Source organism: Saccostrea echinata, unplaced genomic scaffold (genome assembly GCF_033153115.1).
Source record: "Saccostrea echinata isolate AGI-Se365-2 ecotype Australia unplaced genomic scaffold, CSIRO_AGI_Sech_v1 ptg000058l, whole genome shotgun sequence".
NCBI lineage: Eukaryota > Metazoa > Mollusca > Bivalvia > Ostreida > Ostreidae > Saccostrea > Saccostrea echinata.
Window position 1 is genome coordinate 6,353,650 of NW_026889807.1, and position 27,129 is coordinate 6,380,778.

General features: G+C 33.2%; 1 protein-coding gene and 1 pseudogene across 1 annotated transcript; both read left to right on the forward strand.

Annotated features, from left to right (window-relative positions):
* The first annotated feature begins 1,550 nt into the window (after nt 1–1,550).
* On the forward strand, nt 1,551–3,254 carry LOC133174642 (uncharacterized; annotated as a pseudogene).
* A 21,019-nt stretch (nt 3,255–24,273) lies between these two features.
* On the forward strand, nt 24,274–25,425 carry LOC133174613 (uncharacterized). The gene has a single exon (XM_061309713.1). The coding sequence runs from the start codon at nt 24,274–24,276 to the stop codon at nt 25,423–25,425; it is 1,152 nt and encodes a 383-aa protein (XP_061165697.1).
* Nucleotides 25,426–27,129: the final 1,704 nt, after the last annotated feature.

Genomic DNA, 27,129 nt, shown 5'->3' on the forward strand with positions numbered 1-27,129 from the left:
AAGCGACATAAAAGAAATCTTAATTGGGCATGTTTTTGAAGAATGACTGTACTATGTTTGCATATTAATTTGACTAATCATGGTCCATGCTGATCTGAGAAGACTTTTTTTTTTTTTAGAAAAAGTCCTCTATATTTTTCTTTTGTCTAGCCTCATCTTATAGCTACCCCCAAGAACTTGAATTCTTGCTACTTGAGGATGCTACTATACTTCCATACAGATATGATTATATATGGATCTGCTGAAGATGATTTTGACAGTTATTTTCCTATATTTCATGTACATCTTTAAATTTCGATCCTTTATTTACGTCCCATGCACCCTACCTCCGTGGGGTCATTATCTGAACAAACTTTAGTCTACACTGATGTACAAAAAAGCTAATATGTTTCATCTTTTCTGGCCATGTGGTTCTTGAGAAAAAATACCACTAATTTTTAATTATCTATCCTTGAAAAAGGGCTTGGCTCTTCATTTGAACAAACCTGAATACCCTTATCCATGTATATATAACACCCGGTAGTTTGGTCACTACCGAATAATTCCTTACGCGGAAAGGGGGTTTCAAAGCGCTTTTCAACGCAGTAATAATACTTACAAGCCATACTCGCCGAGTGGTTTAATGTTCGAAACATAAATGAAACGTTCAAGGTTAATTGTTTTGCCAAAATAAAGGATTATACCCGCCTTGTAAATAGAGTCAACTACATTGCTGCATTTTTATCTATATATATAGATATAACGCTTCATGAGTCGTGGATATTTACATGCAAATTCTTTCTCTGTCACTAGTTTCTGCAACTCCCCTATTGAAATTAAAGGTGTAAATAAAATCATAGGCGTCGGAAGCAAATTGAAAGTGGGGGGGGGGGGGGCTAAACCAACGAAAAAAGGTATGCCCCAATTTTCAATGCTTATGTCTATCTTTGAAAAAAAAAAGTGGGGGGGGGGGGCTAAGCCCCCCTACCCCCCCCCCACCCCGGTTCCGACGCCTATGAAAATTAACAAAAGTTGTTGACGAGATGAGAAAATGCCGAAATGGGTAAAAAAAATTGTTTCCTATAGGTTGAAAAAAACTTTGAGTCGGGCCATTTTAGTAAGTCGGTCGGGAGAGTACAAACATTTTTTTTTTAAAAGATGGCCTAAATAGAAAACGAAAGAAGTCTTGCCCGGTATTTCCTTTCAGTTTGCTGCGAAACAGTCCGCCATTTGTTGAAAGACTTAAGTCAGGTAAACTACTTAGGTTTATTTGAAATGTGTATGCAATATCTACAAACAACATACAACAAAATTATGATATGTCCGTGTACATAACGCATAATTAAAGCTATTTGAATGGTACTAACTTTTTAAGATAATGGTTAAAATTAAGCTGCAAAATACATGTAATACCTTAATTAATTATGTACCTTCATTCAAACCTTACAATGCCTAGTATATAAACTGATGTACTCTCTTGATTACTTGTTAAAATTCTATTTTACTGATGCATTCGTTTTCTTAAAATACATTAAATGTAATATATTTAGAACTGTATCAATCTTTTTTATGTAGAATGGACAACATTCCCCTTCTATCAGAGGTCCTGTATGTTGGTCTGTGTCGTAAGATAGGGACACCGACAGAAGTGGCCATTAGAAGAGACGTGATGGACATGGGGGAGATGATAAAAAAACCTTTTTACATCCATAGAGGAGTTTTACAGATGGTTAGTGGTAGTTATAGAGAGGGATTTAGATTTACATCATCTGACAGGGATTTGATGTTCTGGTTTTGTAATTATAAACTAATAACGGACACCTCCCATTTCCGGATTTACAATACCTCAAAACATCATATGATATTAATGGAAGATTCTGAAACACTACCAGGATTTATCAGACTACGCCTTCTGACACCAAATTATGCACAATCCAGTTTCATAAATTCATGTCTTGTTGCTTTTAATGGCGGTCTTTATATATCAAGTTCTTTAACGAGGGATACCTTTTTTTTTGATCTCTTTACAAGTAACAGCTATAATTCTTCATACAAAAATAAAAATTCATGGCCCTTGTGCAAATGGCTTTGTAAAATCTACTGAATTCGATTATGTTCTTTGTTTTGCCATAATTTGTTGCAATAAATTCTTAAGAAATTTGGTGGAAAGATGCCAGAGACATGCCTGGCAGTCTTTACCTGTGTTGGAAAAAATTCTAAGAAATGGATGTCACTGTGTACCTATTGGAAGTAAACTTGCTTCGACGTGCAACGAATTAGAATGGAGATTATCGTTTTCTCAAGCCGAACAACAATTAGTGTGTACCATGAATCATACACAATTTCTGTGTTATGGACTTCTGAAAATATTTCTGATGGAAGTTATGAATAACCGACAAGAACCAATACTGTGTTCGTATTACATGAAGACCACAATGTTTTGGATAATGCAATTAGGACACGTTAGATGGCACCCAAACAATTTACTGGATTGCTTCTGGAAGTGCTTCAAATACCTGATTCATTTTGTTTTTTCGTGGAGTGTTTCCCAATTTTTCCATTCCACAAACCAACATGATCATAGACAAACTAGTCGGTGATACACGTGAATCTCTTTTAAGGAGCTTTATCAGTATTATAGAATGGGTGTGTCCTGTTTACTGCTGAGTCCGACTCTCAGATCAATCCTAGAATCAACCCTTTGTAGCCCCTCCTATGTATTATCCTTTACTGAGAATATTACAGATATAGATTTGTGTGGCATGCAGGAGATATTGGGCCTCTCGTTTCGTACTAAAGAGCTATGCCATTGTTATCTCTACTTGATATCAACTGATAAACTATCGCGATCATTTATCTCACCATACCAATTATTAACATTACAGTACTATACTGCTGAGACTCTCGTTAAATTAGCCTTCACAATGGCAAATAATACTTCATGTTACACACATAAATATATCTACATCTTAGATAGAATGGTCTGTAATATGCTAAAACTTGTAGCAAAGTTAGGCCCCGCGTCTTATTCCTTATATTTAGCATTGTATTACTATAGAAGAGGGAAATATAATGAAACACTACTTATCACCTTTCTCACTAAGCGAAGACTGTCACAGGACTTTGTTATCTATAGCAAACCAGCTGTTGACTGGCATAGTCACAATGAAGCTTTAGGTAATCTCTCTTTGTCTAGAAGGATGACAATGACCTGGGTATACAATGTGAGGATATCCAACAATAATCCATGTATTGAAGAATTAACTTCTGAATAAAGTGTAATTCAACAAAATGGATTTCCATTCTTACAAATATAACCGTTTGTTATGGTAGAAATGTTGTCTATGTTATCTCACTATAGACTAGGTAATAGATTTCAGTGTTTACAGTCACTTACAGACCTACAGACACTGCTACTCTATGATGATGGGACTTACGTGCCTTTAAAAGTTAGAGACATATCCTGGCAGATACTGGGGATCTGTCAGCATATTGTGGGGGACTTACACGGGGCTTTGCTGTCTTTTCAGGAGTCGCTTAAACAGGAAGCGTACCATGGAATACAAGAAGCTACATATATTAGAATAGAATGGGTTAAAGCACAATTAAACAGAAATACATAAACAAAGGCACATGTTTTCTTTTTAATTTTTTTTATCATAATGGTCTGAGGATTTTTCATGTACACTGTAGTGGATCAGTTCACTTGGCTAAGTAATATTTCGAATTTGCATAACAGTATTGTTTGAACATGTACATGGTTGGTCATTCAAAAGGAAAACATTTTTCTATGTTGCGTTCATATTATATTATCAGCATATGCTCCTAAAAAATTATAAATCATATTTTAAAAATATTTTGCTTGACATATTTCTCATGTTCATTGTATTAATTCTATTTGTGTTTAGTTTTACGGTTTTATATGTTGAACGAACATGGACATGTATATGTTGATTTCATTTTTTAATTTTATTTATTTCTTTATTATTTCTTTATTTCTTTGTATTTTACTGTGAACTTTTTTGGTTTGACAATCAGTTGAAAAACATGAGGAAAAGCAAGCATCTGAACCATGTGTAATAGAATGCAACCCGAGATGTATCAAGTTACATAAGACTGGTCGCCCGCGTGGCGCAGTGGTTAGAGCGTCTGCTCTAGAGTCGTGGAGTAAGGAGTTGATCCTTACGTTGCGGGTTCGAATCCCCTGTGGGACGTGGATGAGATCGTATAAACCGAGGACCCGTGTCGCAGCAGGTGCTAGAATGAAAAAAGATCCCTCACTGCTCAATGGCCCTGGGTGCCGATTATAGGTCAAAATTTGTAGCCCTCCACCGGCAAGTGGCGGCGTCTCCATTGAGTGAAAAAAAATTCGAGAGGGACGTTAAACAACAAACAAACAAACAAACATGAGAGTGACACCCGCTCCAAAACCTTTAACCTGCTCACTCATCAAGACAATGTAGGACAGTTTCAGCGTCTGAAACAAGTGTGATAGTGTGCATCCGAATATGTATAATAAAGCAAATCTGGTCAACAAGTGCTTCTATATTTTATAGCTGCTCCAAACACTTTAACCTGCTTAAAATATTTAACTTGACATATTCTTTAGTTGAAAATGCAGTGTTACAAGGAACTTTGGAAAACAAATCAAAGTGCGTTAAATTTGGGACCAAATTAACGCAATTTGAAACTGAAATATTTCTTTTCAAAGTGCGTTAATATCGACCATATTAACACTTTTATAAAATGTGCTCGTCTTGCATTGTCAATATCTTGCAATTATTAGGTATGATAAATAATTATTTACTCGTTTTGTAGCAAGTTCACTCCTGAAGGTTATTTATCCTGCATAGTTATTTTAGAATTTTTTTTAAAAAGAATTTCTTTTAAATAGAAATCCTCGTTCCAGAATTCCAGAGAATTGCACATATATCTCCGTGTAGTTCATAGGGGAAATGTGGATTTTTTTTTTAATCTGGATGTTGCCATTTTTGCAGTATTAACTAAAGGATTAAACATATACAAGTATTTTGCCGTTTACACATGTATTTCGAACTACGATTCTGGTCTAGCAAATCTTATAATGAATTCTCACTCTCCAAATGAGAAGTGATAAGATTTAGTGAAGCAATCTATGGAGGGTTGGGAAGCGGGAGGAAATAAGTCCTGGCTGACATTGTCTTACATGTAGTTATGACAAAAAAGCTTAAGTATAAGACCATAAGGGATATCTATATTTGCAATTACACGCACTTTTAACTTTCATATTGAAAGGGGGCACTCAATGTTTTTTTAAGGCTTTTTTATCATTTGGCTATTCATATAATTACGTATCATTATAAAATATTTTCAATTGACTAATTACCATAATTAACATTATCAAATACATTGCAATATGATGCTTATAAATAAACCATTTATTTATATAAAGCTACATTTATTTCTTATTTGCTCGGATTTCAAAACATTTTTAAATTGAATATGATCATATTAAGGTATATTTTCATTATACTTGTACTTTATTGATGACAACATAATACACTAACATGTATATGATTGTTTTGACGTTCACCCATCTCACGTCCACATAACTTGACATTTGCATTTTTCGTATGAGAAAATTGTTTGTATTGATTATAAATTTTATGTAAAAACCGTCAATTAATTCTGTTTTTAAACCTTCTGTACCTATTTGCGTTTTATAAGTTAAATTCATCCTCTTTTAAAGAAAAATAACAATCAATACAAAAAAAAAATTTCACATCTTTGAGAACATTCGCATAATGTTTCTATGAAATAAAAATGTTGAAATTGGTTAATTTAATTGTTAATTTATTCACATCAATCCTATTCCATTTACGATTTTGATGTTAAAATAAGTCCACTTTCCCCTTATAAAAATGCCTACTCCAAATATATAGATAAGCGAGTATACTTATATTTTCAATTATTACGTGACCGGAAAATGTGCAGCATAAATTATTTTCATATTATTAGGAAGATAAGAAGATTATCAACAAAATACTATAAACCAACTTTTATTCTCGAGCGAGAAATATTCGCTAGTTTCGCGATCTTCTTTTACTACCAATTATTCATCTTTGTATTTATGTTGAATTTTGCCTCAGTCGCGAAAATTAGTAGTCGCGGATGGATTCTCAACTGAAGAATCGCGAATAAAAGATGTTGCGAATATATAGTTGGTTTAAGTATCAAAATTGTCATAATATTTCTTCGGGGGCCGAAAAACGGCCCTATCGAAAACCCCCCCTATTAAGATAATTCTGGTTTCATTTCTCTTCATTAACAAAAAATAATACAAATTAAGAAGTAAAAATTTCATATAAATTTTGATTAATATATTCATGTATATATTCTAGTAAGCACGAAAGCTTGTCACTAATCACCTCGAGCAATTAAAAATCAGTTTCTTCTCTTGGCACTGTTTTCCTTTTCCTCCTTGTCTACCATTTTCAGCTTCTTGATAGAATTTGAAATCGTAACTAATAGGGCACTGGTTAGCACTTTGTTGGAGTCTGTAACATAAAGCATCTTCCGACAAATATTGGTTCTATGAAATTCAGACTGAACTATGTATAAAATGAAAGATAATATAAAATAATTATTTCAGATTCCCTATATACATGTATGTGTACCAAACAAACAGTAGATATTATTTTGCTTGTTTAATTTGGCGTTTCTGGCCGCGGTGATCAATTTGCTGGGGCTACCACAGGGCTGCCCAACAATCAACAATCAATACAACAAATGTGACGACCCAAATCGGGCGGATCATGTACTGGGTGGGTCACAAGTGCATGAACGTCACCAATTCAATTATCAGTCAAATTCAAACAATCAATTATCGATCAATCAATTCAACTAGTAACTAGTAAGTTAGCTGCTAGCAACTGACTACTAATAACTGAATTAAAATGTGAGTAATGGCACGTAGGTATGCAGTTTAATACTATCGTTGTGTATACATTTTGAATTAGTCATATCTTAGAAAAACGTAAGTGTGCCGTTTCTTTATAAAGTAGACGTAACTTCCGTCCGAACAGCCTACTGTTTGTATTTTTTTTTATTTTGAATATCGAGCAACGTCTCCGTAAATTGACACCACAAACGCTAATCATTTTATCACCGTCAGACTTTGGCGTGATGTGTCTTTAGGAGGCGGGCAATCAGACTTTGATGTTACTGCTTGCAACAAACCCAGCAGAATTCGGTCTTTGTTGCGACTATCAAACTTCAGAGTATTACAAATTGTGCTTTTTTAAGTGAAAGTTTCTACCATTGCACTTGCTTAACATTTTAAACATGTATAACATAAATTACATCGATTCCTTTAATGATCTACTGAGAGCTGTACGACAGAAATTTTTGCAAGATATGTAATATGTTTGACATGTTTGAACAAAACTAGGATCGGACTTTGGAGTCTTATAAATATTTTTTATTACAATGCACTGTTTTCCATGAAAGTGTTCATTTGTGACATTTGTTTTCGAAAATAGCTATAATATATTACAAACAAATATTGGCATCATTGAAGTAACTAGGTTCTTACTAAACAGATATCTACTGATATTACTGATGTAAGTTTCATCGTTGGTTTTCCATATGATTTGGCACTGAAGTTACCAAGATATCTACAGTGATATAGTGGTACTCAGCTACCAGTACGTTTTGTACGAGTTTGCGATTCAAGTGTTGACAGCCCTGAAGTAACCGGTTTCTTACTTAGCTGATCTCTACTTCTATTGCTAATATAAAATACCTATTTGATTCTCCGCGTTTTTTTTGGCCACGGAAATTACGAAGACATCTCTACTGATATCTTTAGCTACTAGTGCGTTTTGTGACATACGAGTCATTTTTGGGTAAAAAAATTTACATCTTCCAAGTAACTGGGTATTTAGAGATCTGATATCTACTGATTCTGCTAATGAAAATTATTTAAGGTTCTCAACATAACATATTACTGATATTCATCTTTTGTTATCTCTTCTGCTTCTGATACATTACGTGAGACAAACGTTAAGTTTGTCATATAAAAATGTTCACATTACCGAAGTAACGTGGTTCTTACTCAGCTGATATCTACTAATATTACTTATTTGAACTTTATGTTAGATTTTTCACACGATCTTGGATTGAAGTTACCAAGATATCTGTAGTGATATCTTCAGCTACTAGAACTTTTTGCGTGATTTAATGCATATTTGCGATACAAATGTTGACATCATTGAAGTAACTTGTGTGAATGCAATTAAAATTTGACGTTATTTAAACTTGTTAGAGATACAGAAATTTTCACTACCAAAAAAAAAAAAAGGTCATAATAAGCACCTGTGTCTCCACATAATGGTCTTTCTAGTGCATGGATATTGTTGGAGTTAGGAAGTTGGTCTTCACAGATGAAAGTACTGAAAGTACTGAGGCCTACTATGCATGGTGCTATACAGCATCCTAAAAATTCAATGTGATAGTGTTACCTGTACACAACAACAACTCTCCATAATTATGCCAAAATTGAGGCCCTTAAGGGTGGTCGTACACGTACACAACAACAACTCTCCATAATTATGCCAAAATTGAGGCCCTTAAGGGTGGTCGTCAAAATTTATACACTTCAAGGACAACACGAAATTAGCTGAAATAGTTTCAATCTAAAATACGGGATACAGACAGGGTAACGCCTATTCATGTAGAACTAGTACATTTTGTTTTCATTTGAAGGTGAATTGATGCCCTTTAAAAACAGTTTTAAACTCCTCAATAAATACTTACTCCCCTTTAATACCAAAGGGATGATCTGATGAATTGATATGATGTTCTCCGTCGTAAAATAATCATGAAAATTAACTAGGCCTATTCGGATCATCATGTTGTTGTTTACTGCTACACAGCGGATACACGTGGTCATCAATCTCGATTCGTATCAACTCTTACAGTGATGAGTCGTGTAAATTATGCGAGATTTTGATCTTGTTTCAAAGTTATTTTTAATTTAAATTTTAATTTCAATTCCGTATCAGTATAGGTCTAATTAAATTTCATATTAAGAATATATGTAACATACAGCAATATAAAATCTGATATTTTTTCGACGTAAAGACATGTAGGGAATATAAATTATACATTTTTATCAACATTATTGTTCATGTAATATAGATTAAAGGGTTTTTATCACGTCTTAAAATTTTTTGATATGACAAAGTTTACATGTTATTTAAATCATATATTTAAAATTCTTTGCTAGGGAATTAAAATTTTTGATGTTTCAGCGATTCAAAGTTTGAATTTCTCAATATGCGTATTTTGATCGCTGATGTTGCGCGCCATTGCTCTGACGTCATAGGTGTCAATCCTGGTCAAGCGAAGTACTTATTTTGTATACAAAAGGGTTCATTTGTTGCGTCTATTAAACCTGTTAGAAAATAATTAAGTGATAAATGGATAATTGACAGCTAGTAAGGTATACTTTGTGGCTTTAGCATGCACAAATGTGCAAAAGAAAGGTTTTAGGAATATTTTTTCCCCACATTTCCTGGATTTGGTCGAGAGATGAAAGGGGGGGGGTGTCTTTTTCTGCAAGCGTCTCCATTCAGAACAATTGTTTATGCCGGATGATGAATTTTCTATACTATAAAATATTTTAAGGGACAGATACCTTTCTTTACAAAAATATTTTCAACACGCATTTTTTTAAAAGTTGCACAGTAGGAATGTTGTGAACTTCGTAAAGGCGTACGGCACCATTGAACAGTTGAAGAAGCGTCACTTCTATAGTGTATGATATTCACCGCTGGAACAGATTGAAGATATTCAGGATTTATTTATATATAAATAATTTAATTTTGTTTGTATTCTAGCCTCTGATTGGTTAATATCCAAAAAGGAACACAAATTATTTCTGTATAACCTGGTTTGGTATGGGGACCCCCCCCCCCCCCCGACAACCAGCTGAATCATCTGTTTCCATACAATCCTCTCATTTCCAGTCCTCGGGATTCATGGAAAATTTCAGATTTAACAAAGGTACCTTTAACTTAACAATAATTCGAACTTACCACATGTAAACAAACAACAAGGCTGCCGCTAGGCCTATGCATCAGTTTTACCTCCCCTCGCTTCCCATCACTTCAGTTACTTCCGTTACTACGGTTGTATTATTGAGCGACAAATTTAAACTAATAAAAAGCAACGAAATTTTACACCCATAGTTATTTAATGATTTTTAAAATTAAATTATAAGGAATGACTCTAATTCTTGGCCAAATTATTCGAGTATAACCTGGTTTGGGTCAGTTTACGCTGTTTTATAATCCGCTTCGCTGATTATAAAGCGTAAACTGACCCAAACCAGGTTATACTCGAATAATTTGGCCAAGAATTAGAGTCATTCCTAAAATAATTGAAATAATAAAGAAGGAGAATTTAAAATTCCCATATTTATAAATATTTACGAAGTTAAACTTTAGTAATTCGTTCTATATTCAGTAAAAGTCCCGAGTTGTCAACGGCTTCGTCTTCGTTGACCTCTCCAATTGTTGGCATCTGGTTATCTCTCTCTGCTAGAGGTTCATACATAAAATATTGACTGTCAATAACCAAAGGAATCTGGCCGATGTCAAAATTTCAACCGGCCATATTGTGTAGTCTATTTATTTAACCCTTTAACCCCTAGAGACGCATTTGGACGCATTTTCAGCATCACAGATATTTAACTGTTGGCGTTTTCTAAATATTCGGGTTACAACAAAACAATTGATATTTTCTGAAAATAGAGAAGAAACTAAACATTTTATCTACTCAAAATTTTTCTATGCGATGTTGAGAAATTATCATAAACTTGAATTGAATATTGCATATCATTGCAGGAATTTGATAAAACTACGCATAAATGACTGATTTTGTGCTATCTTCTGTTGGCTTTATCTAAATTACAAACACAATAAAATAAAAAATGAATGCCATAACATGAAAGCTGGGAATATGCCCTACATTTTTTATTCCGGACATTATAAGGTACATGCATCCGTTACAGAGATATTTGTTTTTGAATATTGGAACTTTTACGAGTAAAATACACAAAATGCACTATGACGTCATTTGACGTTTTACATGCACAATGAACTCGTTCATGAGCTCAGTGTGAAACAAACTGGCTCTTTTGAGATATGGAACAGATTTTTTTTTTAAATGAATTATTTGTAAAGAGGAGTTAATGTACGACACGTTTTGAGCCTTAAACATGTAATAAAAAGAATTTTCCATAGCTTTGGGAGTTATATTATATATATCTAGTAATTGTCTTTCACCAAACGCCCCGATTGCGTGCACCCATTGTATCAGAAATTCCGGTCCAATTTTGTGTCAGTCCTTCATGTAGTAGAAATAATTAATCAAATAATTAAATATCATCCTAACCATTTTCCTAATCTTCAGATTTATTATTGAAAAATGAAAAAAAAAAATCTTTTTTAGTACTTGGTGTACTTTGAAAGGCCCGCGGGAAAGGTGCATTTTTATTAAAGCGACAGGATAGATAACGCAGTTATCCTTTTTTAATGATTAAAAGATATTAAAAAAAAACTGTCACAATAAAAAAAATATATCAGATGTAAACCTAGCCAAACAAACAGCTGATTTTAATCAGATTGCTATATTTATAGAAATAAATTCTGAATAAACACACAGCAAACTCAGGTTTCTTTGTTCGTGTTAAATTCATTTTTCAGTCTTCACAGAGTTAAGAACAAGTCTATATCAAACTGGATAAAAATAGAAAACTTGGGATAAACTAACAAATTCTCCCTCATTGCCTAATTCTTTACAGATTAGCTGGGATTACAAGTACGTGTATTGAAGAAACTGAAAAGTTGAGTCTACTGCTACAACAAAAATAAAACGGAGCAAGTATGTAAAATATTTGCCAGAATATCGCGCGAAAATAGCAAAATGCGCTTTTGAATATAAAAACCGCCATTTAACTATTTTCTAAAAGCTGTGGAAAAATGTTAATGAAAGTACAATCAGAACACAGGTACTTGTGGACAGGACCCCCCCTCCCCCCCCCCCCCGATATTCAACCCCGGGGCTTGTCGGACATTTTTTCCACAAATTATATTAGCACTTATTCATCATGTGTTCCATAGGAAAAAATCGTGAAAACCCCAAAATGATCGTTCCACACAAAAAAATGCCTCATTATACATTATAATGAACGATTATTTTGGGGTTTTCACGATTTTTTCCTATGGTACACATGATGATTAAGTGTAATAAATATAATTTGTGAAAAAAATTTCTAACAAACCTCGGGGTTGAATTGGGGGGGGGGGGGTCCTGTCCACAAGTACCTGTGGTCTATGAGTACTTTAAAATCGGAGTATTATTTGAAAACCTCTTGATGTTTTAAAGCCTGATTTCAGTGGATATAAATCTTCTAGACCCCTTATAAAAAAGAGTTGTGATTAAGAGCAATGAACAATTTAAAACTGGTATTAATAATGTCATATTGTAATTTTTGAATTTAACAGGTGGTAGTATATACAACAAGAGGCTGGGCCACATCGCTCACCTGAGCTCATTGGCTAGGAGAAGCAGTAATCAGTTCAGTATTGAAGGGGGAGGGGACAGACTTTAATTTAAACTACCTCAGAATGACTCCATATCAATATCACTTATCATGGCTTTGCTGTTCTTAAACAGAAGAATTTTAAAGATTTTTTTCCTATGTTTTCCACTGTCATGGTAGCTCATTCTGTAGAGCTCTCGCTCGGTGATCGGAAGGTAAGGGGTTCGAGCCCCGGCCGAAACTGACCTTTTTCGATAAAAAAAAAAAATAGGTAGCAACTGTTCCTTCGCCAAGGGCTGGGCACTTTGAAGTGAAAGTTGCGGGTCCTTCGGATGAGACCTTAATGACCGAGGCCCATGTCAAGACAGGCGTAAGATCCCCCACTGCTCAATGGCCCTGAGTGCCGAGTAAAGGTCTAAATTTGAAGCCCTTCACCGGTATATGGTGAAGTCTCTATATGAGTGAAAAATTCTTGTACGGAACGTAAAACAACATACAATCAATCAATCCCATGTTTTCCTATGTAAAATTCTGATCTCTCATTGTGGCCCCACACTACCCACCATAAATTTGAACAAATTTGAATCTACACTACCAAAGGATGCTTCTATAATAATATGACTAATCATAGCTTTGCTGTTCTTGAGCAGATTTTTTCAAGATGATTCCTATATTTTTTCTTATGCAAAACTTAATTGACCCTCTGTTGTGTCCCCATGATTTGAACAAACTTGATTCTACAATACCTAAGGTTGCTTCAATATAAATATGACTAATAATGGCTTAGTGGTTCTTGAGAAGAAGACTTTAAAGATATTTCCTATGTGAAAGCATTTTTTAGTATAAAAGATTAAGCAGTAATTAATTAACAAAGATTGCATTGAAGTCTAAGGGGACAAGCGATTTTTCTTTTAAAAATAAATCTTCAAATAAAAAGAATATTAATAAATACTGTGGTGGAAAGATGCATAAAACATTACAAATAGAATGACAATTGAAAACGTTTTTTTTTTCCAGATAAGTTTTTTATAATTGAATTTTTCAAATAAAAACAGATGGAGATAACCCTTACCAAAATTCAAGGTCATAAATTAGGACACATCCCACCCTTACATGCTAATGGTAATAAATGGGAATTATGTCTAAATATACTGAGTATTAAACACCAACATATCTGTCGTGTATCCAGTTTCATTGAAACTGTTGATATTAGGGATGAAATACCTTAACTTCTAAATTGCCGATTCAGCATCCAACTTCTTTTGCTAGCTTCTGAATGCCTGACTTTCCCAAAGCTTTGGCTTATATACCCTTTGGTTTGGCTAGTCCATTCCAAGGGTTGCCGGGCCATTCCATTATTTCAGGTCTTCAATGCATTTTACTTAAATGCCCATTAACCATTACAACTATATATTTCTATGTAAAACTCTGACCCACTGTTGTGGCCCTGCCGTATCCGTGGGGGTCTTGATTTGAACAAACTTGAATCTACAATACTTGAGGATACTTCTATATTAATATAACTAATAATGGCTTAGCTGTTCTTGAGAAGAAGATTTTTAAAGATATTTCCAATATATTCCTATGGTGAACTTTGACCCCCTGTTGTGGCCCTGCCCTACTCCCAGGGGTCATGATTGGAACAAACTTGAATCTACAGTACCTGAGGATACTTCTATTATAATATGACTAATCATCGCTTTGCTGTTCTACATCAGAAAATTTTTAAAGACATTTCCTATTTATTCCTATGTAAAACGTCGACCACCTCTTGCGGCCCAGCCCTACCCCCAGGGGTCATGATATTTGAATCTACAGTATGTCATGAAGCTTTCACACAAGTTTCATCTTTTCTTGCCCAGTTCTTGAGAAGAAGATATTTAAAAGAAGCCGCCAAATTTCCACGAATTCTTAATTATCTCCCCTTGAAAGAGGGCAAGACACTTCCTGTGAACAAACTTCAAGGATGCTTTGTGGCAAGTTTGGTTGAAATCGGCCCAGTGGTTCTTGAGAAGAAGTCGAAAATGTGAAAAGTTTACGGGCTACAGACGACAGACGGACGCCGGACACTCTTTGATCAGAAAAGCTCACTTGAGCCTTCGGCTCAGGTGAGCTAAAAATTACACAATATGACAAGTTGTAATATTGTAATTTTGTATTTACTTCCATCCGGTAAATTCAAAAAATACAATATGCCAGTAATATAATTCAATCACTAGTGAACTCTTGTTTGCAATATAAAAATCAATTAATGGCAAAATTGTCATTTTTATTGAAAAAAGGGGTGTAAAGTATAGGCTGGAATCAAGAGTTAGTGTGCGTAGTTCTTTGCCATACTCTCCCCATGGCCTTCTTTTAAAACTTAATGATGAACTAGTGATATTGTATGTTCGAATAAATAACAGGTACCCATCCTCCTCTCCCTTCGACCAACGTTTTATAGATGTCAATTTTTGTAACGTTGATATTTGTAATTTTAATGCGTATCATGGTGTTGAATATAGTATACCCGTGTTTCGTTAAGAAGTCGTCTTTTCAAAATTTCTATTTTTGTAACCATGACAACACTGTTCGTTGAAACAGAAATACATGTACTAAAATAATGAATTGTGTATCTAAAATAAAGAATTGTGTATCTTTGTGCACTCTACACTACCAAATTTTATTGAAATCAGGCAAAAACTGTAGGAGGGAAAGTGATTTGAAAATTGATTACGACAACCATACAGCTGTAAAGCCAAAGCCGTACGGATGACGGATATTGTGTATTCTATAAACTTTTTCTATCAAATAAAATTGACCAGTATAAATAAAAACTAATTGACTGCATGCTTTGTTTTAATAGTATCACTAAATCCTCTGTTATGGAAGTGTTCTTTGTAATTTGTTTGTATTCCCGGAAGAAAAAAAGAGGAAAAAACACATATTTTGGCAATTATGGGTCTCATTCGTTGCCATGGCAACCGTGGCGTCATTTTACTCTACATAATTGAATGCTTTAAGATTTTACCTTTCAGAAAATATATAGGTTGCTTTATGTAAAATTGACTAGAAAATGTCTAAATTTCTATTTGAAAGTTTTTTGTCAGTTTTGCAGAAAAAAATGCAAAATCTCTGGTAGTTAAAGGGTTAACGTAAAAAAATATAATTCAATATATTTTTTCTTACGATAAGCTTTACGAATTCTAATTGACCGTTGACACCTATGACGTTTCAGTACCACGTGACCCCTATCTAATTAGTGGAGATTTTTACTTCGAGGACCCTATATTAAGGGCGTTTTATCGTCTAATTACGACCGTTTTCAAAATTATTTCATAAATAATTTAATTTTGTTTGTATTCTAGCCTCTGATTGGTTAATATCCAAAAAGGAACACAAAATTAATTATTTCTGTATAACCTGGTTTGGTATGGGGACACACCCCCTGACAACCAGCTGAATCGTCTGTATCCATACAATTCTCTCATTTCCAGTCCTCGGGATTCATGGAAAATTTCAGATTTAACAAAGGTACCTTTAACTTCAAACAATAATTCGAACTTACCACATGTAAACAAAGAACAAGGCTGCTAGGCCTATGTATCAGTTTTTACCTCCCCTCGCTTCCCATCACTTCAGTTACTACGGTTGTATTATTGAGCGGCAAATTTGAACCAATAAAAAGCAACAAAATTTTACACCCATAGTTATTTAATGATTTTAATAATTAAATTATAAGGAATGACTCAAATTCTTGGCCAAATTATTCGAGTATAACCTGGTTTGGGTCAGTTTACGCTGTTTTATAATCCGCTTCGCTGATTATAAAGCGTAAACTGACCCAAACCAGGTTATACTCGAATAATTTGGCCAAGAATTTGAGTCATTCCTAAATTAAAAGATATTTATATGTTTCAAGAATATAATAGTGTTTCATTTTAAAGAAATTTAGATACGTGATGAAAACCCTTTAATAAATCCTTTTTACTAAAAAAATTGCACAAAAGGTATAAAGATAGTATTTGTTTTTTAAACCAATTATTTTGTATTAAGCATTTATTTAATTAAAAGTATTAAATATTAAAAAAGTACCACTAAAACAATATGTTGTCCCGAAATCGACCTTGACGTTAAATATTGATCAGCCCCGATTTTCTACAAAAATTATGCGAACGTCAAATTAAAACTATCGTAATTCATAAAAATAGAAAATACTGAGAGTTAGAGGACCAGTTAAGACTTGTTGAAAAGGAAATTTCCTCTACTTTTACCAGCTGTATTTTGTTTTCCCTATTTAGAATTCAATACAGAAATACAAGGAAAGCTGAGCTTTGTTTAAATATTACGAATGAAAAAGGAGAAAAAACACATACGTACACGAAAATTCTTGTTTTTACAAAAATTTTAAAAGTAATAACAATATTTTTTTTTTTAACATATTTTAAAAACAGAGAAAATATCATTTTAAAATATTTCAAAGTTTCTTTACTAAGTTAATCAGTGGGAGTGGGAGTGAATGGATTAAAGGAATTGCAATTTTTCATTGTTTAAGAATATCATTAAAATATTTATCATGGTTACAAAATGTATCATTTGGACTTTCCAAAGTTTCTTTCTATTAACTGAAAAATCTTTATATTTGTGGTTTGCTACAACGCGAAATATTAAAACAACGCAAAATGTAATAAACTGGGATTATTACATTTTTACTATTACATTTTTCGTCGAAATCAACGCACAATGTAATACCGCAAAATGTAATAACAGACTTTTTAGGATTTTTATATTTTGCTTTATTATATTTTGTATCGATATTAACGCAGAATGTAATAATGTTCTTTTTGATTTTTATATTTTGCGCTATTTTAATTTTTGCGTTGTGAACAACGCAAAATGTAATAAAATAAAAATGTAGCATCACAAAATATAATGATTTTTTTGTACTATGTTCAATGAAAAACATCATAGAAATCTTTAATTTTAAATAATATGAATAGATATTCTGCCGAAGTGGATGATTCGGTTAGGATTATGAAATGCTTCTCAGGTCCTCATATAATTTTCCTTTGTTTAAGCATAAATAAAGCTTTATCTCATAGAATTCTGAGTTTTTGTTTCCTAATAAATTTTTGCATTGCACGCTCCTTTCATGAAAATTGTATATTAAATGCTAGTGGTACTGAACGGTAATATGATTTAAAATCAGTGAAATTTAATCTATGATAAAATTGGCGAATCAAATTCTAGTTACTCAAATATACGTAGTCGCCCACGTGGCGCAATGGTAGAGTGTCTTCTCTAGAGTCGCGGAGTAAGGAGTTGATCCTTACGTCGCGGGTTCGAATCCCACTGTGTGACGCGTAGACCGGTCCTTCGGATGACACCATATAAACCGAGGTCCCGTGTCGCAGTAGGTGCTGGCACTAAAAAGACCCCTCTCTGGTCAATGGCCCTACGTCCCGAAGATAGGTCAAAATTTGCAGCTCTCCACCGGCAAGTGGTGGCGTCTCCATATTAGTGAAAAATTCTCGAGAGGGACGTTAAACAGCAAATAAACAATCAAAAAACAAATATAGTAATTACGTAAACACAAGACATTGGCATTTTCTTTTGCATTTAAAAAAAAAATAAAAATAAAAATAAAAATTATTATGTCTGAAAGGCTGAAAGCCAGGAAATCGGTACATTGTATTTGATCCCTTGAAATGGAACTTGCATTATTTCGTAGATCAGGAAACTGCTAATGATAAAGCAATACATAATCATTGGTGTGAAAATTATTCTCAACCTACTGACAAAAAAGTGTGTTTTTATATTTTGCGTTATTGCGTTTTTCTTAATATCGACGCAAAATATATTAACAAAATATATATCAATTCAAAAAATATCTTATTACATTTTGCGTTATTAGATTTTGAGTTGACATCAACGCAAAACGTATTAACGCAAAATGTTATATTCCTAAAAGATTCTAAAAGATGCATTTGCGTTATTACATGACGCAAAATGTATTAACACAAAATGTAATAACCCCGGTTTATTTTATTTGCGTTGTTATTACATTTTGCGTTGTAACAGTGGTTGTCAAGAACTGTATTTTCATGCATTTGACAATTAGTGAAATCTACATAAAATTCTTTTATTTGTTTTCTTATGTCACCACAAGGGAAAAAAACTATTAATTTACATAAGTAAATATCCTTTCCTTTTCAGATCGACTTTACTCGTAAAAATTATATGACAAAGAATATGATAAAAATTGTTTTTTTTTCAAGTTGCAAGATAGATGATTATCTTAAGTTTTAAAGTTTGGAAATCTAATGGTGATTTCCTTAAATTTATCCTATTAATGCTCAGAGTAAATAACACAATTTCCCGTCCAAAGTCAGAGATATATCTAATAGATTTAACTTGAATAATGTGCTAAATGTGAAAATTTTGTAAGATTTTGTGAAAATGTCAAAACGTGTGCAAAGACGTGTGCAAAAGTTGTATAGATTTATAAAGAAAATGACACAGAGACGCACATATATAAACACCAAATAATGTATTTGTGTACTTGCTATTTAAATCAGTCCAAAATGTGTATCAATCCAAGCATTATTTTTTGTGCGTTTTCTTATTAAATTCATGATAAAAGTCTCATAAATTTGAAAAAAAAAATTAACTGCATTTAATTTTTCGAGATTTTTTCTACATGTTGCACTTTTTTTCCAAACAAAGAAAAAAAACCCAAAAATAAACCAGGAATCCTTCAGGTAACTAAGGATGAATTTTCCTAGTAGAGTCTTGTATTTCTTTTGTTGATGAAAAAGTGGTGAACTTTCGCCCCCTCCACCAATACACCGACAAACAAAATAGATTTTTGCTTTTCAATATCTTACATAATTTCTTTATTTAAAATCAGCACATTTAAAATTTCTTTGAAAATTGATCTGCAACTTGATCATTAAGTCATATGCTGACTGACGTTTTTTCGTACTAATTGTTAGGCCATTATTTACACCCTGAATTGTCGACAAATTTTTCCGTTATTTACCGATCATGACAAGGAGCACACGGCGGGTGTGACCGGTCGGCAGGGGATGGTCACTCCTCTATTGCACATGATCCCACCTCTGTTTTTGCTCTGCTCTCGATTTGTATTGTTTTAATGGACTCTGAGCTTGAATACTGTTCGATTTCTCCATTTTCATTTGTAAATGTTCTCAACTTCAAAAGCATGAGAATCTCCCATTTCGAAAGAAAAGAACAAGTAATCCTTTTAAAGGAATGATCGGCATCGGATCATAAAGACAGCATTATGAAATGTTTTGAAATAAGTTCCTGGACTTTTCCCTTTTATTAACTTAAATTAATATTTTTTCTATGAGTATGTATATGCAGTGTACATATAATTAGCTTCAATTTCACATTATTTCTCAATAACGTACGACGTGTAAAGGAAAGCCATATTAATATGCTTTTCTTAATATACCAAAGGGGGAGTTTCGATAAGGTCACTCAGCAACCTACTTTTTTCCATAAAAAAAAATCATTTCATTTTTTCAAAATTAGTTTAGAATTGAAGATAAATGTGTTATCGTTTGTTATTTATACTTCAAAAGTTAATACGAGATGAATTCACACCGCATCTAACACAGACACATAACACATACACCCTCAGATGCGTTAACATTAGGCCTATGGAAAAACTTAAGAGGGTGGCATTTATAAATCGATGTTTAAAATATGAAGTCACCTACATTTGCCCAGTAGTGAGAAATACTCTTCACACTAATATCTTGAAATATGACGAGTGTCGCATGTGCACCATATTCAAAAAATTGAAAATTGCATTAAAATTGCATATCTAAAATTAGAAGCTCCTAGTTTCATGATCTGACTCTGTAAAAATAGTAAGCCAAAAGTAGCATTTTTTAAAATCAAATAAGAATCTCGGAAATATTAATAACAGAAAACACTATCGTATCCTATCCTCATTTCGATATTTTTTTCGTTACATTTTTAGCTCACCTCCACGAAGTTTGGGGAGCTTTTGTAATACCGTCAGCTTCGGTGTTCCAGGTAAAAGTTTTTGAAGCAGTTTTTTTTTCCAAGTATATTTATGCCCTATATTAATCAGAGTGGTCCGATCTAGTGTGTTTTCTTGTCACCAGACAGGTTTCAGATGCTGTATTTTCAGCTAAAGATGTTTTTAGAGCAGGTTTAAGTTTTTGGAGTTGAGCAGCTATAAATACGTATTGACCAGACTTGCTTCATGATGCATCTACGGATGCACACTACCGGACCTGCTTCAGATGCTGGATCTGACCTACATTTTCTAAATGAGTGAGCAGGTTAAAGATTTTAAAGCAGGTCTCATTCTTATGTAACTAAAAGCCCTATCGTGACCAAACTTGCACTGATGATGCATCTAGGACTGCACACAACAAGACATGGTACACATGCTAGATCTTCCTTACATTTTCCGACTGGCTGAGCAAAAAATAAGTTTTGGAGCAAGTCCATTCCTTAACATTATTTATCATGCATAGTTATTTTAGACTTTCTGGTAAATAGAAATTACGCCCCAACATGCAAATGCCTCCAACTTTCAGAATGAAAAATTAAGGTAATACTCAATGTATTTTAGGTTTTTCCATCACTTGGCTATTCACATAATAACATGTATGTATGGTGATAAAATATTATGACTGTAATTAAGGGATACCGACCCTCTGATAAGAGAGATAACTTTCCAAGTAAAAAATACGAATACTACTCATAGTTTTCATCATCAGAGTTTCATTTTCGCGACCTTGGAGTAGTCAATTCGATCAAACCTGACATATGATGGAAACAAAAATATCTAAATTCAGTAGTAAAAGCCTTATAAATTGAATAAGTTCTATCTCTTTTGAGGACCATTTTAAAAATTGTTTAATGTTTCAAGTACCAAATTTAGAATTTTTATTAGTATTACATTTTTTTCCAATGAAAAAAAAATATTTGTAAGAAAGATAACTCTTGCTAACAGATGCATTCTTTTCTTACAATTACGTACAACATTGTGATATTCTGACTTAGGAAGCAGCGCTTTATTATGTTTTCTAATATAAATTTAATAGGTATGACACTAAATATTATTTTCATATACACCTCATATTTTTAATTTTATGTTGTGATACTAAATCATTACTCTTTCTATCCCCTTTGTTAAAATTTCTTCATATCATGATCCGACATAAAAATCATTTCTGAAAAAATACGCAGCGCTTCATACCTCATACTGTTTTCCATTTAAAGCTGATGCTATAGCTCTTGATGAAAATCAATGTTGGGAAATTTTTAAAAAATGTGAAATTTAGAGCAGAGGGTCATTAGTCCTTAATATTATTGATATTATCAAATACATTGCAATATACGGTAGGTGCTAGGTAAAAAAATATATTATCTGGCAGCCGCCAGATAAGTTTCTAGTCCCTACCATTGAAATATCTGGCGCCCGCCAGATAAAATTGTAGTGATTTTGCTTTAGCGAAATCTACAACTTCTGTTTGTAGTCAAATCTGGAAGTTTCATGCCTTATTAGCAAGGATTAAATCTACACTTTAAACAAAAATTCTCTTTTCATAAGTTTATGTTTCCCTTTAAATTTATGTTTTATTAGATTACATGTCTACACCGCAAGAATTTTATTTGGTGGTTTGTAGTTATTTATGTGGCGGCCGCCAGATAAGTTGCTAGCCGCCGCCAGTTATTTATGATGTGGCCACAGGAAAACTATTTGGCAGCCGCCAGATATATTTTCTAGCAGCCGCCGAATAATTATGTGGTGGCCGCCAGATAAAATATTTTTGCTACCTTGCACCTACCGGCTTCCGTTACAAAATGATGCTCTGAAATAAACTTTTTAAATTCATTTATGTATATATAGCTGTATTTATTTCTTAATCGTATCTATTTTTCTTTTAATTTCAAAACATTTTTTTAAATTCAATTTGATGATATAAAGGTATATTTTTATAAAACTTGTAGTTGTGTAACCTCATTGATGAAAATATATATATTGCATATACCAGTAAATGAACGTTTGACGTTTACCTTTCTTATGTCTGCATATCTTTTCATTTACTTTTTTCTCATGAGAAAATGTTACATATTGATTATAAAGTTTATGTTTAAACTGTCGATTAATTATGATTTTTTAAAATCTTTTTGTAAATGTTTACGTTTTATAAGTCAAATTCATCCTCATGTAAAGAAAAGTCACATTTAACACAACAAAAAGAAATCGCACCTTTAAAAAACATTTGCATTAAATATATACCTTTTCTGAATAAAAAAATGTTGAAATCGGTCAATTATGGCTTTTTTCAAATTTATCCTATCTCATGTACGATTTTGTATGTGTGGCCTTATCGGCCCCACGATTTCTTTTTAAAACGGCCTTGTCGAAACTCTCCCATTGATAAATGATAGAACAAAGTTGTTATATAAATAAAGTATGACCACATTATGTTGCCTTTAAAAAATATTTTTCTTTGGAAAAACATGAAAAATGTAATGTGAACTTTTTTCTTTTTAAATGGGATGAGATGCATGAGATCAAATAGGCTAATCTTTTGAAAAGAAAAATAACTCTAAAGATAAATTTACTATCGAGTTCTTAATTAAAGTTGCAAGGAAATAAAACTTTAGTATTCATGCATGTACCTAGTAAATTTTGTAAACGCTTTTTTTTATTAACTGGATCATAAGCTATGTTCAGGAATATCTCCAGCAAAGTTACTGATAGAAAATAGTTTGAATGACATGACATTGTACATAATTGTTCAAACGAATTATGAGCCGTGTGCAAAATCAATACACATTCTATAATTAGAGATAGTATCATCGTAGGTAGATGTTTGTTTGTTTCCTACCGTCTAGATGGAGGCAATCTGAATTCATGTAATATTATGGCTTAGTAATGTGTCAAGTACTTTTTTCAAATCATTATAGAGGTAAAATTCAAAATACGGTGAAATTGCTTTATAAACGATAACAAAAGTGAGCCGATCCCAGTAATATTTTGAAATATATTATTTTTGAAAAAAAAAGAAAAGTAGTGCAAGTTTCTGGAATCGTGCCGATTTTGCAAATTTTCAATTATGGAGATGACTCTACATCATCATGTGTTATTTTTGGGGAGAGTGTGTCTTTCCCTCTTTCCTTGACCCATAATTAAGTCATGAACGAATACTTCAAATCTGACATTGATTACACTTGTGCTATAAAGGCTAAACAGGAAACAGAAGAAGATTCCTTGGGTATTTAACTTCAACTTTTTTGCGATAGAAACGGCAATTTGCAGAAAGACTTAAACAGGTAATCCAATTCGTTATACTAATTATAGTTTTTAATCATGTGTATTCAGCACTTTATATATATATATCTATCTATCTATCTATCTATCTATCTATCTATCTATCTATCTATCTATCTATCTATCTATCTATCTATCTATCTATATATAATTGAATTGAAACGACTTTTCACGGATTTCTATATCAGAGCATTAATCTGTACTTAACCCTTACACTGAACTGTAAAATATTATTTAATGAAAACAAAACTTTACAGAACCTTTGTTATCAGACCTACTCTCTAGAATACTTGCTAAAATGCCATATTACTTATGAATTATCTTTTAAAGTTAAGATTGAAAAACAATTTCTGAACCAATCTTTATATACAGAATGGAGCATATTCTCCGTCTATCAGAGATTCTATATGTTGGTCTGTGTCGTAAGATAGGGACACCAACAGAAGTGGAGATCAGAAGGGACGTGAAGGACGTTGAGGAGATGATAAGGAAACCTGTTACTATGCACAGAGGGATGGTGCAGATGGATAGTGGTAGTTATAGAGAGGGATTTAGGTTTACATCATCTGACAGGGATACAATGATGTGGGCTTTTAAATATAAACTTATAACTGACATATCTCAGTCTAGCGTTTACAATACATCAAAACATCACATAATACTTATTGAAGATTCCGAAACCCCACCAGGATTTATTAGACTACGGCATATGACGTACACACAAGAGAATACCATGTTATCATTATGTCTTCTTCCCTTCAACTGCGGAATATATTTATCTAGTTCACTCTTTATGGAATCAGTTTTTAATTTCTTTATTAGAGAAAAACATTTTCAACAGGTGAATTGCAGAATCAATGGTCCTTGTAATAGTGCGTGTGAAAGAACGATTGAATGTGATAATGCTTTTTGTTTTGCCACTATTTATTGGCCTAAACTTTTAAGAGTTTGGGTTGACAGATGCCGGAGACATACCTGGCCGCCTGTGCCTGTGTTGAAAAATATTCTACGAAATGGATATCACTGTATGCCTGTTGGAAGTAAAATAATATCGACGTCTAGCGAATTAGAATGGAGATTGTCGTTTTCTCAAGCCGAACAACAGCTTGTGTTTATCATGAATCATACACAATTTCTATGTTACGGTCTTTTAAAAATATTTCTTAAGGAAGTTATCAATTACAGGAAGGAACCATTACTTTGTTCGTATTACATGAAAACCACAATATTCTGGATAATTCAACTTGGACATTTAGGATGGTACCCAAACAGTTTACTGGATTGCTTCTGGAAATGTTTTAAATATCTCATTCATTGCGTTTATTTTGGAGTTTTCCCCAATTTTTTTATTTCACAGAACAACATGTTCATAAACAAAGTAGTCGGTGAAGCACGTGATTCTCTTTTTCAACAGCTTTATCAGTATTACAGAATGGGTGTATCCTGTCTACTGCTGAGTCCGACTCTCAGATCAATCCTAGAACCTGCCCTCATTAGCCCTTTTTTTTGTACTATCCTCTGCTGAGGGAGACTTTATATCTGTTAAAGACATAGATAAGTGTTGCCTGTCAGAAATATTTCGCCTTGTATTTTATAATATAGGGCTATCAGATTGTTATCTCCACCTGAAATCAGTTGATACACTTTCTAGGTTATCACTCTCACCATACCAGATATTAACATTACAGTATTGTGAGGCTGAGACTCTCGTTCATTTTGCATTCACACTGGCTAACAGTGCTTCATGTTATACACATAAAGAAGCCTACCTTTTGAATAGAATGATTTGTAACTTGTTGCAACTGGCAGCAAAGCTAGGTTCTGTGTCTCACTTACTTTATCTTGCATTGTATTTTTACAGAACAGGGAAATATGATAAAACACTACATATCATTTATCTCACTAAACAAAGACTATCACAGGTCTGTATAATGTATTACGATACTCCCGACAGGCACAGGTACAATCAGGCTGTACGTAATCTCCCTTTGTCTAGAAAGATGATGAAATATTGGGCTGACAACGTGCATTTACTCAACTTTATCCCATGTATTGAAGAGTTAAGCTTAGAACAAAATGGGATGTTAATATTACATTTATCACCGTTTCTTACAGTAGAGATGTTGTCAGTGTTATCTCACTATAGACTAGGTAATAGATCTCAGTGTTCACAGTCACTGACAGATCTACAGACACTGCTGCTCTATGACGATCGGACATACGTTCCCTTACGTTTCAGAGACCTATCCTGGCAGGTACTTGGTATCTGTCAGCATGTTGTGGGAGACTTACACGGAGCGTCCCAGTCTTATGAAGAGTCGCTCAGACAGGAACCCATCCACAAAATACAAGAAGCTACATATACTAGAATAAGATGTGTTAAAAGACAATTACACAGAAATACACCGTCATAGCCATGTTTCTAAATTAATAATCTGAAGTGTTTTTTTTTAAATTATAAGTCCACTAAAAAGGTAAAAAATTTCTTGTAGCTTGTAGGACGTGCAATGGATATTAAAGATTAAAAGATGGATTGAAAATGAAGATTTTAAATAATCTTTTTATATGATTCAGCATTGTTTTTTGTCTTTCAGTTTTTCTTTATACCTTCTTTTTTAAGGTTATTGTTATGATATAGGTTGTCAAAATACATAAAATGTTGTGGTGATTGTTTCATGTAGGACTGGGTATCGGCTTGAAATTTCATATCGCATGTACTGAGAAATTCATAATTGTATTGCTACATGTCTTGCAATATTTTCAATAAAAATTAAAGTGATTCTTTCTTCTTATTAACTTCAAATTGTATGCAGAATGTACGTAGTAACATATTTATAAATACACCCCCTCCCAACAGGGATAGGTAAAGCTTCCCCTAGAATATCAAAGTGCACTCTGTGCCTTCACTTCTCTGAACTACCAAAATATGACGGCATAATGGAAAATGACGTCAAGTCACTGCCAACTTGAGGTGTTATGACGGGGAGAGTGTCATGAACTTTACACTCTATTTCAAACTGCATGTAAAAAGTCTAGATAGCTATTTCACGGGTCGTGAAAGTTTTTTTTTAAATCTTATATGTCCGAATATTTTAAAAATACATCGCGTACATATCCTTGATTGAAATTCAGCATGTTCAAAATGCTTACGAAAAATATCCTTTTGAAATGTAGTCTGTTGATACCCGTGGTTGGAGGTAGAATTTATTTTGTGTGTATAAAAGAGTCT